Source organism: Seriola dumerili, unplaced genomic scaffold, assembly GCF_002260705.1.
Source record: "Seriola dumerili isolate Sdu_G_001 unplaced genomic scaffold, Sdu_1.0 BDQW01000052.1, whole genome shotgun sequence".
Lineage (NCBI taxonomy): Eukaryota > Metazoa > Chordata > Actinopteri > Carangiformes > Carangidae > Seriola > Seriola dumerili.
The window spans coordinates 19034549-19050064 of NW_019174307.1; the positions used below are offsets into that span (position 1 = coordinate 19034549).

Consider the following 15516-nt stretch of genomic DNA (forward strand, 5'->3'; position numbering starts at 1 on the left):
GTAAGACATAAAAACGTCAAAAAACGTCATAGTATTGTAAGGCATCATATGTCAAAAAATATCACAGTATAGAAAGGCATAAAAATGTGAAAAAAAGTCACAGTATAGTAAGGCATAAAAACGTGAAAAAAACGTCATAGTATAGTAAGGCATAAAAATATCAAAAAACGTCATAGTATAGTAAGGCATAAAAATATCAAAAAATGTCATAGTTTAGTAAGGCATAAAAACGTGAAAAAAATGTCATAGTATATTAAGGCATAAAAACGTCAAAAAACGTCATAGTATTGTAAGGCATCATATGTCAAAAAATATCACAGTATAGAAAGGCATAAAAATGTGAAAAAAAGTCATAGTACAGTAAGGCATCATATGTCATAAAAAGTCATAGTATAGTGAGGTACAAAAACGTCCAAAAACGTCATAGTATAGTAAGGCATAAAAATGTCAAAAAACATCATAGTATAGTAAAGCATAAAAATATCAAAAAACGTCATAGTATAGTAAGGCATAAAAATGTCAAAAAACGATATAGTATAGTATGTCATAAAAATGCCGAAAAACGTCATAGTATAGTGAGGCATAAAAACACTTAAAAAACGTCATAGTATTGTAAGGCATAAAAATGTCAAAAAACGTCATAGTATAGTAAGGCATAAAAACGTCAAAAAACGTCATAGTATTGTAAGGCATAAAAACGTGAAAAAAACGTCATAGTATATTAAGGCATAAAAATATCAAAAAACGTCACAGTATTGTAAGGCATAAAAACGTCAAAAAACGTCATAGTATAGTAAGGCATCATATGTCATAAAAAGTCATAGTATAGTAAGGCATAAAAACGTCAAAAAACGTCATAGAATAGCAAGGCATAAAAACGTCAAAAAACGTCATAGTATATCAAGGCATAAAAATGTCATAGAATAGTAAGGCATAAAAACATCAACAAACGTCATAGTTTAGTGAGGCATCATATGTCATAAAACGTCATAGTATAGTAAGGCATAAAAACGTCAAAAAACGTCATAATATAAAAATTACAAAAAATGTCATAGGATAGTGTGGCATAAAAATGTCAAAAAACGTCATAGTATTGTAAGGCATAAAAATATCATAAAAAGTCATAGTATAGCAAGGTATAAAAACATCACAAAACGTCATAGTATAGTAAGGCATAAAAATGTCAAAAAACGTCCTAGTATAGTAAGGCATAAAAACGTCAAAAAACGTCATAGTATTGTAAGGCATCATATGTCAAAAAATATCACAGTATAGAAAGGCATAAAAATGTGAAAAAAAACGTCATAGTATAGTAAGGCATAAAAACGTGAAAAAAACGTCATAGTATAGTAAGGCATAAAAATGTCAAAAAACTTCATAGTATAGTAAGGCATAAAAACTTCAAAAAACGTCATAGTATAGTAACGCATAAAAATATCAAAAAATGTCATAGTATAGTAAGGCATCATACGTCATAAAAAGTCATAGTATAGTGAGGCATAAAAACGTCAAAAAACGTCATAGTATATAGTAAGGCATAAAAACGTGAAAAAACGTCATAGTATTGTAAGGCATCATATGTCAAAAAATATCATAGTATAGTAAGGCATAAAAACTTCAAAAAACGTCATAGTATAGTAAGGCATAATATGTCATAAAAAGTCACAGTATAGTAAGGCATAAAAACACCTAAAAATGTCATAGTATAGTAAGGCATAAAAACGTGAAAAAACGTAATAGTATAGGAAGGCATAAAAACTTCAAAAAACATTATAGTAAAGTAAGGCATAAAAACGTCAACAAATGTCATAGTATTGTAAGGCTTAAAAACGTCTAAGTATAGTACTGTATAAAAATGACTTAGTATATCAAGTCACAAAAACATCACAGCATAATAAGGCATAAAAACACCATAGTATATAAAGGCATATAAACATAATTTTATAGTAAGGCACAAAAATGTCATAGTACAGTAAGGCATAAAAAAAAATCACTTTAGTCATGGTAAAATTTTAATGGGATTTTTCGACAGAAATTAAACACATACATTGATATATCCACCATATCATGTTTACTCCTGCTACCAACCTGACTGCTAGCCTGGAGAGTGATGTATCACATTGGAATGATCTAATATTACTTTACTCCAAACTTCCATCCTTAAGCAAACCTACTCCCTTGGCGATCATCATAAAGCGAAAGCTAGTGTTTTCCCTGTCTCCTTTTCGCTGTCATTTTAATTCTTCACTGTCACACAGAGGGTGTAGAATCGAGCGCGTGTCCTTTGCCGTCGTCTCCGCCCGTATTCCTCTACTGTTTTATCTGAGCGGCCTCTTTCCAGCCCACAGCCTCCTCCTGGCGACCTCCTTCTGGCTCCCTGCCAGAGTGCCAATCATTGCATCTGTCTGTCAGCAGAATACCAACTGATTAATGCTTTCACTGCGGCCATTAATAAAACTGCATAGAGGCTGCTCTCTCTAATTGAGAGGTGCAGCTTGGGCTGAATGAGAAGGACATACACAGTAGAAACATGTGAACTTGTGTGTGTGTGTGTACACATCTGTGTGCATGTGTGTGTTTTAGGGGATGAGGGGTGAGATGCTCTCACGTATGACAGCCCATGATATAGTTGCTCTAGTGTAAAAAACAAACTGTACACTCAGTTATTTATGTGAGGGTGCACACAGAATGTTTTATGATTTCATTGAGTGTCTTTTCCTGTCCTGTGTGATAGTAGCTGTTCTCCAGCTTTGATCTTGATATTCTGCACAACAGCAGAATCATTGTGGTGTCATGATAGAGTGCTGGTGTCTAGGCCACTGGCACCAGCAGTGATCCACAGGCACTCTGCTGGACACACCCTGACTACTTGGCTCATTTGTGCCATCCATCTCCCCTCTTCTCATACAGTGAAGGATTCCAGCACTGCAATCATTTGTTCTGGGGATGAAGGGAAAGGATGCACTTCAGTGGCACGTGTCTGAACGTGTAGAAGCATATCTCTAATATGCCCATATAGACATTTAGAGAAAAAATAGTTTCTTATAAAGGCTAAGACTAATGTTAATTTTGTTTACTTTTATTACTTGTATCCCTGTCAGAAAGTCCAGTCCCCTCTGCAAGCTCCTCAGATCTCCTGTCAGTGATGAGCTTCATCTGGAGGGTCTAACACGTTCCATAATGTCCCACCAATTCATACCAGAAGGTGCAGCAGCAAGGACAAGGTCACAAAAGGGCTTGCTACCCAGAAACATGGTTGTTTCAGAAACAGCCATGTTTATGGCTCAAAGACAGCAGCTACAACAGATACAAAATAAAATGTCGTGTTGTTGGTCTCTTCAGGGGAATTGTTGATAGACTGTTGAACACTAACCTTATTATTAATTTCTAAAGTGCTATTTCTGCAAATAGCTGCCAACAAACTGTTATGAGCAGAGACATTGTCCACAAGTGTAGACAGTGTGTAGACATTCACTTTTTGTGATTACCGTATTCCAAAGTATGAGCCTTGGGCTGGTTGACAGCAGAGCACACAGTCGGGTAATTGGCTCCTGTGTGTTTACGAGAGGGGAGTTTTAGCCTTACTGATGGATGGAGTGAACCGGGGGGGTTCACTCTTTTTGAAACTTTTGAATTTTAATTAGTGGCAAGGTAGTGTTTGGTTTAGATGGAGTAATGATTAAAGGAGGAGAGAAGGGAGAAGCTGTCTTTCTGACTGAACCTTACACAGCTTCATGAGACATACTCTATTGACTTACAGTGGCATAGACTTTATTCACTCCTGCACAGCTGAAGAAGCTCCGGAGCCAACTGGCAGAGAGTAGGACAAACCACTGCGAAAGATATATATAGATATCTGCAGAGAGGTCAGACCGCACCATCTTCAACTCTTTATTGACACCTTCAGTTTAAAAATACCACAAATGTCAGCCTTTAAAAAAAAAAAAAAAAAAAATTCAAATCCTCCCCAAAACTGTAACTGTCCGACAGAGCTTACTAGCCACACCGGGTGCGTTGGCATCAAGGTTTATTATCCTTTATAATGTACAATATACAAAAATATAGGGTACCAAAAAATTCACAGTGTCTAAAAGGCAGTGATTACAGTCTACATGACAGGTCTAACAGTACACCTGGTAAGTTGCATAGAAGGGCACAGAGCCTCACATCGCAGGGGACAGAGCTCATAATTGACCAATCAGACGGCAGGCTTTCACACCAGGCCAATAGAGGGTTAGCTTTGATCAAAAAGCCGACTTCTGAATTCTGAATTCAGAAGCTGTCTGTACTATTTGATACTCTCTCATATTATCAGTGCTATGCTGAGTTATTTTCAGCCGGAGGTTCATGTGTCTCTCTGGAAATTTGATGTTTGAGCAGCTGGGAAAGGTCGTAAGCCACAGGCAGTTGGGTCACATTGTGGAGCTCTGTCCCCAAACAAACCTCATGGTTGGTGTGTACTTAGCTGCTGCACTTTTTTTTTATTTTTTTTAAACAACTATAAGGCTTTTTTTTAAACAAACAGTGTTAGCTATACAATATACAGATACATTTACACGATCCTCTTCAGGGTCATTAGATGGGCTGCAGAAGGCTGTCGCTCCTATATACAGATAGAGCTCTCATCTCGTGCATGTACAGTAGCTGATGTGAAAAGCATTGCTGGGTTAGCATTCATCGATCAGGCAATAATAATAAAATATAGCTGTGAAAATGCCCTTTTATAAACCAAGCTCTGACTATAAATAGAGTCTGTTCCACCTCTGTGGGAACCAGAGGTGCGATGCTTTAACTTACAATGATTAACATCTCATACATGAAATATAGAAAAACCAGTAGAGTGCCTGGAGTGTCAGTGACAGAATGTGGAAACAAAATGCACCAAAGAATAAAACAAAAACAAAACAAATGTCTTCTCATATATAGTCATATGTATGAAAGCATTTACATTGTACAAAATACAGTTACACCCCTTTGCTCATTCAGGCATACAGACACACATAGAGTACATGTGTTTGCATGTACACACATCTACACACACATGCACTCAGTTTGATCTTCACACAGGCAAACTTCTAAGCAAGCATAATTTACTTTTTTTGTGTTTTTTTGTTCTTCTTTTTCAAGCAGGGCCAAATAGATGTTTTGTTACAATAATTTTTTTTTTGTAAAAACCATATCAGTAATCTTTTTCTTCGTGTTAACATTTCAGGTATTGAAGATGCGACAAACTGTTTAAAAAAAAAAAAAAAAATCAAGAAAGCAAAAGGAATGTGTTCGTTCATTGAAGTGAAATTAGAGAAACAACAATTAATCAGCTATATCTTATTCAACAAAATATGTCCTCCTATGCTACAGCTCATCTGAGCATAAAACAATTATCTTAAAAAACAAACGCTAAAAAAAAAGAAAAAAAAAAAAGAGAACAAGTGCCAGTCTACTAGCTTATTCTACCATCATAGAAAACCCAATCCAGTTGTTCAGCACACTGGCCATATTTGATATGACCACCGAGCTATTTAACACTCAGTAGAATTGATGCATCCTTTGGAGAATCAATTGGAGAATCAATCAATTCTCTTTCAGAAGTCTTTATTGTTCTTGGGAAAAAATGAAACAGAAGAAATAGAAAGGAAACAAACCTCGCCCCTGCCCTCTATTGCATACAGGCACCCAAGGCATTCCCAAAGCTTTATGTACATTTCAGACCGCGTCCCACAACCCCCCTTGCTTCGACTCTACGAATGAACGTCCTTGTCCGCAAAAGGCGTGACTCCGATCACAGGCAGATTTTAGAGATTATTTCTCTCCACCTCAGGCTGATGTTTAGCGTTGCGACTCCTCCAAACATCCATTCAAACACTAAATCGACTCTGAAGTTCTTATCTTTTCTGTCACGTGAAATTCCAACAATGCGGGGTGTGCATCCGCTCCCGAAGAACCAAGCTGATATTGATCTCTAATTTATTTCATCATCGACTTCATTGAGTTTTCTCTTTTGTTGTTGCTCTCTCGTGCCGTGCTGTGTGGCAAGGATGTAATGATATGCGCTGTTTGTTCTCAGTAACTGCTTTTGTTGTCGAGGGACTCCAAGTTCATTACAGGCTGAGAATGGGGCTTGAAATGGAGAGGCGTAAAGCGGTGACCCAATTCCAGTGAAATGGATTTTTTTTTTTTTTTTTTAAATGTTCTGTTCTCGTTCTTTTCTGCAATTGTGGATTCTAGACTCAGCACCTGCGCTGAGGTGTTCAGGTCACATTAATCTGTCTAAAGCCATGACTCATCGTTTTCCACTGGATCCCCACATGAAGACGAAGCTCCGGGTTGACACTGCTTTGTCAAGTCAGGCCCTTACAATAACACCCCCCGAGCTGGTTGCATCAGTCCCTGACTGCACCAGGACATGGGTATTGTTTTCCAAACCCACGTCTTCTAATGGAAAGTTCCAGAAACGCCCTTGAAAACACAAACCCTACCATGCGGAAGAGACTACGGGAGTGAGGAGAGGGGCGATGGCGAACGGAGGAACCTCTGGCTCTGAGAAACATTTCAGTTCATGTCGGTTCAGTTATGTCACCATGGCATTGGGGTGGTGTTCGTTTGGGGCGGCGGCAGGGGGGGCGGGGGAGCGGGAGAGCCAGTTGTGGGGCGTGTCTCAGCTGTTGTTGCTGTGGTTGTAGGTCCTGCATGGCGAAGGGGAGGAGTTGGGCTGGTAGTCGAACTTGCCGAGCGCTGTGGGATAGTAGGTGGTGGTGTAGACGTTCGTCTGCTGCAGCGGTGTTGGGTAGAAGTTGGATCTTTCATCTGGCAGCAAGTTGTTTTTGTTCAGTGTCTGGAATGACAGCAGAGAAAAAAAGTTGGATTAAACTCTCCCACTCTTACAGCTTATCCATCACATGTAATATTCATGAATATTTTCAAAAAATTGACTGAATTAACTCTGACGAGGAAAACATATCTGTCCTGCTAAAAGATTTTCTGCGTCTAATCGAGTTTATTAAGTTTGTCTTTAAGGAATAGCTCTAGATTTTTAATTTTTGGGACTTTGGACAGGCTAGCTGTTTTCCTTTATGCTAAGCTAACTGTCCACTTGCTGTAGCTTCATATTAACCATACAAGAAAGCGAATAAGCGTATTCCAAAATGTTGAACTGTTCCTCTAAAATAAAACCTGCCAAAGCAACAAAATACTTCAACCTGTTTCCAATGACAATCAGCTGTCACGTATTTCCTAAAATATCTGCTTATTCTAATTTAAGATACCAGTCTCCTCTACAGTCACATCCCGCCTCCCCCAAGAAACCAAAACTTAAAAAACAAGATATTCTATTTAAGTCATTTACCTAATTTATGTGCACTTGTTTCATTTCAGCTGAGTGTGAGAGTCTCTACTGCGTTTTGCTGTCATTTACGGTCACGCACAGTCTCCTCTCCTCTGCTTTCTATTTCACCGTGTGTGTGTGTGTGTGTGTGTGTGTGTGTGTGTGTGTGTGTCTTCTCCCCACACACAGCAGAGGAGAGACAGGTTGACAACTCGTTACGTTAAGTGCAATAAAAGCTTTCCAACAAGTGTTAGAGAACCAAAGATGGACAGACACCGACCCCAAACGTTTGAAAGTCAGGCCCAAAATATGTTTTTTAAATGCACTCAATCTGGCGAGGGTGTCTGCTGCTGATGGCAGGGAGGCTGGTCTTGGCCCTCGCACTCACAGCTCTCCTGCTGTTGCAGCTACAAAGCAGCCACCCAAGGGAAACACTGGATACAGACTCTCATTTCAGGAAAATCCTGTAAACAAGGGCGAGGGTTGGGTTTTTCATTGGAAGATGTTTTCAGTTATTATCTGAAAATAAAGTTTTGAGGACTTAATTATAGCCAGAACTGATAGAGATTGTTTACAGTGTGTTTTATTCTTGCCCTGCAGATGAATAAAATACCTGCACTAGTGTTGAGGTTATAGCTTGTGTGCTGCAAGTGTATTCATAACCAAAGCAAACCAATTGAACAAATTTAATTTAGTTCATGTCAAGCTTACTCAATACACTAATATACGAGATGGAAGGAATTCACTGCAGCTCTCTTAAATAAAAACAAGTCTAAAACCCACATTTTATTCTAATGCAATTGCTGAGTCTTGGTAAAAGCTGAACATAAGGTGAAACACTTTCCAGGGGAAGCATTAGACTAATGTAATCCATCTGAATAGCTCTAGGGACTGAGGCAGGAAGATAATCAGGTTAGAGTCGGTGAAATACACAACGCTGGGCATCATAAATTGGCCTGGAGGAGAGGGAACCTGCTGGATAAACAGCGCTGTAGTGGAGCACAGTGACATCGGCTGCAGATCCAGCATAGGCTGGCCGCCCCCTCTGGTCATTAAAGCTAATGAGTTCAGGCTCTCAACACCACAGCGGCTGTCAGCGCTGTGTCCACACACCAGCAACAACAGCGGCAAGGACAGCAAGTGTCAGGAGGCTGACGCGATCAAAAAGACGGGGACGGGTCGTTGTGGTTAGGCACCATGTTCCTGCCACGCTTTGGTAGGATCTTTAGATACGGCTTCATTGATAGCAAAGGTTAAGATGAATCCCTGCTGGCACTTGATAGCTGATGTCAGACACCGAAAATAGCTCTGGGTTAAAACAAATGCAGGGGGTGCCATTTAGAAGATGAAATGCAATCCAGAAAGTGCTGTTTGAATAATACGTCCATAAAGTGAAGGCCTATCAGCTGCCAAAACACCACACAGCCGTTTATAATATCTAAGACAGGATTTTACAGAAAAGTTCACAAACACAGTGACACTAATTTTATTTCATACACCTTGATGATTGTGGGGTAAACAGTAGTCTACCAGCTAGTGTTCATTTCATTAATGTGAATCGTGATGAAATACATTCGACCTCTTTTCCCCATGATGAAGCAGAGAGTCCCCGGTTCGACTCCCGCTGCATGTTGTTCCCTTACTCCCGCCCTGAGTTTCCTCTCTATCTCGACTGGTTCTAATAAAGGCAAAAATGGCCAAAAAATGACTTTAAAAAACAAAAATGGTGACAATATCAATCGAAATCTCTATATTCATTGATGAAAAAAGAGGAGACATAATTACACAATGACATAATCCAAATGTCGTTTGAATGACTGCACTATACATTTCTCTTGTGCATTCAAACATCCTCCCAGTAACCCTGCACACCAGCAGCGCATCGCCAACAGCACCAGCTTGCACCCAGCCACCGTATGGACTTTTAACAGCACAGCTTTTCTCTTTAACTCAGGCTTTCTGTCAAATATCCTCAAGCTCAGCGTGATATAACCCTGATGACATCATCAGGGTCAGTGAAACAGTGTTTTCACTTCCTGTTTCACTTCCTGATCCACAGTATTAGTTTAACATAACATGAAGCCCCACAGACTCTAAATGGTTCTGTTAACTGTATCGTTGGATCAGGAAGCTGTTAAACATCAAAAAACACCTTTTCACCCAAAATGCAGTTTTGCAGAGGAAGCCATGACAATCACCTAACAGTGCAGTCTGAGATGCAACAAGTGTGTAAGGCGCGATGGTTTAGTGTCAACAGGAAATGTGATGTCGTCTCCTGATAGGCATGTTCACTATGTGTCTGAAAGCGATGTCAAAACATCTGTTTGTTATATCGTTTCGTGATCTGAGCTGCTCTGTGATCACAGAGACTCAGCAGCGAGGGCGACCTGTCCAACACTTTCAAGGTAAGACGGATGCAGTTGCTGATTTTGGATGATGTGACCGAATATAAGAGAAAGAAATGAATCACTGTGCTGCTTCTGAAATGCAGAATAATATATTTTGGAGTATCAAGTTCAACTTGGGAAAACAACGTGGGCAACAGTCATGAGACAAAAGTGGTTGGTGTAAGATCAGAGAATTTAATTAACTTAAATCAGTGATTAGGAGAAAAAAGCCTGGAGCGTCCATGCTGACAAAAAATGAAATGGTGGTGACAAAGATCAAACTCAACCCAGCTGTTTATCACAAGCTTGCTTTGAAGCACTTTACAGTGACAGGAAAATCAATCATTTCCCTGAATCAGCGATCGGTTAGGGAGCAAACAACAGAAATTGTGGAGAACAGGACACAACTTTGCACTGAAAGTCTGTGAATCTCCGGTGAAAACAGTTTCTTGACTTGCTGTAAATGTGAATGCACAGTAGAGCGATAGCAGAGGGGAGGTCAAGGGCTGACTAATGCTTTAGAAAGTTAATGGGGCCCATTAATAAGGACTTGGTTTGTGGGCAGGTAGAAAGGCTTAAAGCCTATAAGTTCTGTATAAGAGCAAGGAGGAATAAAAATGAACAGTAATTCATCTTCTGTGGTTAGCGCTCTATTGAGATAAATGCATGAATAAAGGCTCTAAATAAAACATGAATCACATTCACTGCCCTTGAATCCTCAACATTAACATTGGGTGTGTTTGTGCATGTGAGTAAGACCAGGTAAACAGTCCCTTTTACTTTCATCTGTTAAATATTTAGAAACGAAGCCCCTCTGATGATCACGTACCTTGAACTCCATGGGCGTGTACTTCTCGTTCTTTGGCGTGGTGTTGCCCTTATAGTTGAGGTGGTTCGGGGTGGTGGGGTGAATGACGGCAGACTCCTGCGAGGGCTTGTGGAAACGTTGACAGTAGACGTAGATCAGGAAGGACAGCAGCCCCGCCCCGAGGAAACAAGACACACCGGTGGCGATTAGGTGGATGGAGGTGAACGCTGGGAAATGAAGCAGATACACGGGGTGTCGTTAAAGCGTCAGCATACAGTGCTGCATTGTGAATGTGATAGAAGATTAAATGGACAGTTTATAATTTTTAATTTACCATCATTAGTTGACGACTCATTCAGTTGAGTTTCTCCTATGATACTGTTTGTGTTATTAGAAATGAATGTGCTTTTGTTATGCATTGAGGAAGCCCACTGTTCATGCTTTAGGAGGTCCGGGTTCAGAGGTTAAGGAGACGTCTGTATGTATGTATGTATATCTTGTGGGTGTTGTAATCATAAGCTGATATGTAGCGTTCATTTCTTTGTCCCTTGCTCTATGAAAGGCTCAGCCCGACTCTGTACTGTTGGGACAGGGAATGATTAAACTTGCCAACTTTGTGTCAGTCTTTTCCCCTTATTGATCAATAATAATCTTTTTTATTAATCTCTGGCTCGATCAGCGTCTGTGTCCAGTGCTTTAACCAAAACTCCACTACATTATTCTCTTTTGAAAAAACTTGTTTCTTGTACAAGATTTATCACAATCCTCACTCTGAATTAGATTAAGACAGATCTTAAATAGGCAATACAATATCCGGTGGCTTAATGGTTAAGACACCATATAATCCTAACGTTACTCCCTCAGTTTAATTCAAACATCTGTTGCATGTCATATCTCTCCACCCTCCACATATTCTGGCTTTATTTACACTGTAAGCTGTCCAATAAAGGAAAAGGGAGGAAAACAAGAAAGTAGAACCAATAATTAAAAATTCACTACTTCACTCAAAGTCTCTTCCAACACTTGATTAAATTATCGGGTCGTCACTGTTCTTGGCTCCCAATTTTCACCCTGGAAACATTGTCAAATGCTCCAAAAATCAGACTCTGAACAAATTTAGCTGAGAAACGAGCCTTTGCAGAATTATTCATACAGGTGGACGGCTCAGGCCAATATTACCTGGCACTCCTCAATATTACTCTGTTGGTAACGCTCATGCCAACGTTGTTTGCCGTCACAGCTTTCGCTAAACAAAAACCTCGTCCAAGTTTTCTATTCGGTTGAATAAACCAAAGCGTAACGCTCATGTATGTGTTTAAGGGGGGGATTAGTTCTCTCAGCAAAGTCCTTGGATTCTTTCACTGCTCCTTCAAAGAGCCGCTTCAGTATGAGTGGCCAGTTCTCTGACGCAAGTGACTGAGCTATTAGATAGTTAGGTTAAACCTAACCTCTTTCTTTCTTCTTATGATGGAATACAGCAGTGACTTTACAAGGGCTATGACATTGGCATCTCTTTTTTGTTGATCTGTCTTTTCAAGGACAGGGATGTGCACTTGGGTTTGTACTTTTGGTTTTGTATTACCGATCAGTAATTTATGACGATGTGAGTCAGGCATTTCTTTATAGTTATTCAACCTGCGGCCCCTTCCCGTTTCTTTCCGCCTCCTGATTGTTAGAGTTTTGCACAGACTGAAATAAACACATGCACGAAGATGCACATATAAATGTATGAAAACTCACATCGTGGACAGACATCTGTGGAGACATACAGGGGCATAAAAACAAACAAAAACCCTAACGTGCACACAGAAACAAAGCGAAGGCAGCTGTTAATCCACTTACCTCCACAGTGTTTGTCCTTATCAAAACCAGATGCAGGGAGAATGACTGCAGAGAGGAGAGGAACACAGGGTCAGACACACACATGCACACACACACACACACATGCACGCACACACACATACACAGTCCCTGGAGAAACAGCCTTCAGAACACAACAACCACCGACTGTAACACCAGGAGAGTTGACACATGGAGAAACAAAAACAGTGAATGAGAAATTGAAATGTTATTTAAAATGTTATGCAAACGGTCCACGGTGATTTATTTGTTTCGGTGAATTCCACAACCGTTGAGCTCTGCTCCGTCGTACTGAAACTCTCTAGCGGCTGTTAGAGACACTTGACGTCAAGACAATAATTTACATCTCCAACACATCCTGTCCTAACATATCCAAGAAGGTAAGAAGGAGGGAGCAGGGAGGGTTGGTATGTGTGTGTGTGTGTGTGTGTGTGTGTGTGTGTGTGTGTGTGTGTGTGTGTGTGTGTGTGTGTGAACAGTTTTAATTGCAGTGCCACATCTCCTGATTAATTTTTTGGCCTAATTCTTCAGCTTCCACAGCCGCCTCCCCTCTGCCAGTGACCTTAACAAATCCATCCATCGCCTCATTGAAATTTGCACTGAAATTAGATGTGATTTGGTGTTGTGACAACCCATTAATATTAATCGCCTTCGTCTGGACTCATTAGGGAGTCTGAGTGTGGAGAGGCCGGCTCTGGCAGGCCATGAAAGATCATTTCAGCAGAAACTTTCTGAAATCGTCATCAGCATAACAAGGTGCGCCGGGGCCAACGGGGTCAACTGCTAACTTGTTGGATTCACATGGACTTAATTATCGTTAATTAACAGAAGCAGATGAGTTTAGTGCACAAACAGGCTACACACACGCACACACACACAAGCGACTGGGTGTTTGTGTGCGTGGACGTGAGTGGATAGGGATGGTGAGGATGATGATTATGCTGACACTCAATGACTATGACACTGTGTAAATATTTGACAATGACAGACGAGGTATCGCAAAAATCACAAGCTGCTGCTGCTGCTGCTTCTGAATGATGCTAAAGGAGGACGCAAGGATTGTGGGCTGAGCCTGAAGCTCCTCCCAGAATTACACGGTCTGACCTCACAAAGTCGTCAAACCTCTGATGGATGATAAAGCAGTAAAAAAGTTTGATGATAACCTGATGTGTGTTTACTTCTTGTTTTAATCGCTTTGCACAGTTAAAACATCAGTAAAAAACTAGTGCTGGAATTATTAGGCAATAAATTGACTAGTTGATCGTAGGGTTGGGTGATAAATCAGCACTATTTTTTAATTTTCAGTGGAATTATATTGGATCATATGATCTTATATTATTGTTCTAATCATTCTCGTCCAACGTAATTATTCCTTTGAATGATATAAACCCCTAACCCTTTCCAAATGTTGTTCAAAATGACAGAGCAGGTTTCTGTTTGTTTTTTCAACTGTTTACTTTTGTTGTCAACAGTTTTCTTGTCCCTCGGATGACAATCTGTATTTTTGAAAAGGCGAACAAGCCCAAGCACAATGTGTACTTTGCTTTCCACACTGAAAGTACAAGCTTACGTGTTTCTATTTGAAGGTGTCATAAACTAAAGGCAGCGTTAGCCTCGAGGTTAGAGAAGGGAGCTTGTGACCGGAAGATCCCTGGACCAGAAAAGTGAAAAGGCGATGCTTGCCTTCCCACATAAACATCACTGTGGTGCCCTTGAGCCCATCTGCTCCAGCAGAGCTGCTCAGTGGCCGGCAGGTGTGAGCAGCTTTCAGGTGTGAATGTGTGTAAGTGAGTGAATGTGATCAGGGTGTTCCTGTAAAAGAGGTTGCCTCTCAGCAAAAAACGAAAACAAAGCCAAGCTAAAAGCATGATAAAACAAATGGAAAGCATGCAGGGTATTTCAAGATATTCAGGGCTGCAAAGGTCTCACACAAGTCGTCAACGCAACATTGTGCCAAAAGAACATCGCACTAGAGGAATTCAACCTTGACCTCCCATGAAGGAGGCTGCACATGCACGTTGTGTATCTGAGAGCTGACTGACTCACCAGGTATTTCATTGCAGTCTCTGCGCTGAGTGCTGTTCCCCACACAGGGGGTGTTGCCCTGAGCACCACACACCCGACTCCTCATCTGCAAGCCTGAATCATCACAGGCCGACCACAGCGACCAGGCCATCCAGCCACCTAAACACAGAAAAAAGAACAATCAATACAAACCCAGACAACCAGAAGGCCGCACCAAACTCAGACAGCCTGGAAACCAACGCGCCCACCCAGGCTGTAGCCACCCGCGGCCACGAACCCTTCCTGGCCAGCCAAACGGCCCCAAACACACCGAAAAGTGTTTGTGATGTAAACAGGATTGGAAGAGTAAACCCGTGGAGAGTTTGTTTAGTGCATAGCGGAGATGTTTGTCTCCTGAGCCAAGCTTTAGTGCCGTTTCCCCGCAGCAGGCAACCGAGCAGTAAACAAAGGCTGCTACCCAAGAGGAAAGAGAAAATTCCCAACTCTCCGGTCCTCCCTTTGAACCACATACTCGCTGCATTCTTTCACCCTGTATTTAAAAGCACCGGAGTGGAGGGAGCGCAGGCTACTGCAATGAAAGGCTGATGAAAAGGCTGGTTTGTTATTCAGGGTGCTCTCAAGTGTGCAGTTTTGGCAGAGAGGGCCAGAGTAGAGCCACAGGACAGGCCTCTTTTACCTTCCCTATCAGTCTGGTGCTCAGCGACAGGCTGCTCAGTCTCCACCACCTGTTCCCTTCTCGCGGCACAACCATCTAGACACACAAAACACACAGTCCACCTCAAACATGTTTAATAACCGTGCATCACTACAGCCCATTTTAATTGCTTCATTTATTCCCATTTATTTTGGTCACCCAGACGACCTGCATATTCGCACATGTCGAGTCAGAAGGAACGGCGTCAGGCCCGAGGCTCCTCGTTAGTATTCTGTCCCCACAGTTCCTCCTGCTGTCCTCCATTACTGGTGGACACTTTAATCAAATGACCTGCAACAGGGGCATCAAATATCCCTGTGACTGACAGCCAGCTTGCCTCTAATTACACATGCAGTGGCACCAGGAGGACCCCCGATAGATGACTGATGTCGTGCCCGTCAATAATGTACGGGACAAGGAG

General features: G+C 41.1%; 1 protein-coding gene across 1 annotated transcript in view; it reads right to left on the minus strand.

Moving 5' to 3' along the window:
* Positions 1-6655: 6655 nt before the first annotated feature.
* sema5b (semaphorin 5B) overlaps positions 6656-15516 on the minus strand; it is a 139177-nt gene continuing 130316 nt past the window's right edge. The window contains exons 19-22 of the mRNA XM_022740840.1: positions 14423-14560; positions 12359-12403; positions 10538-10743; positions 6656-6832 (exon numbers count right to left, since the gene is read on the minus strand). Coding sequence (XP_022596561.1) covers positions 6656-6832; positions 10538-10743; positions 12359-12403; positions 14423-14560 — 566 coding nt within the window. The remainder of the gene's footprint in view (positions 6833-10537; positions 10744-12358; positions 12404-14422; positions 14561-15516) is intronic.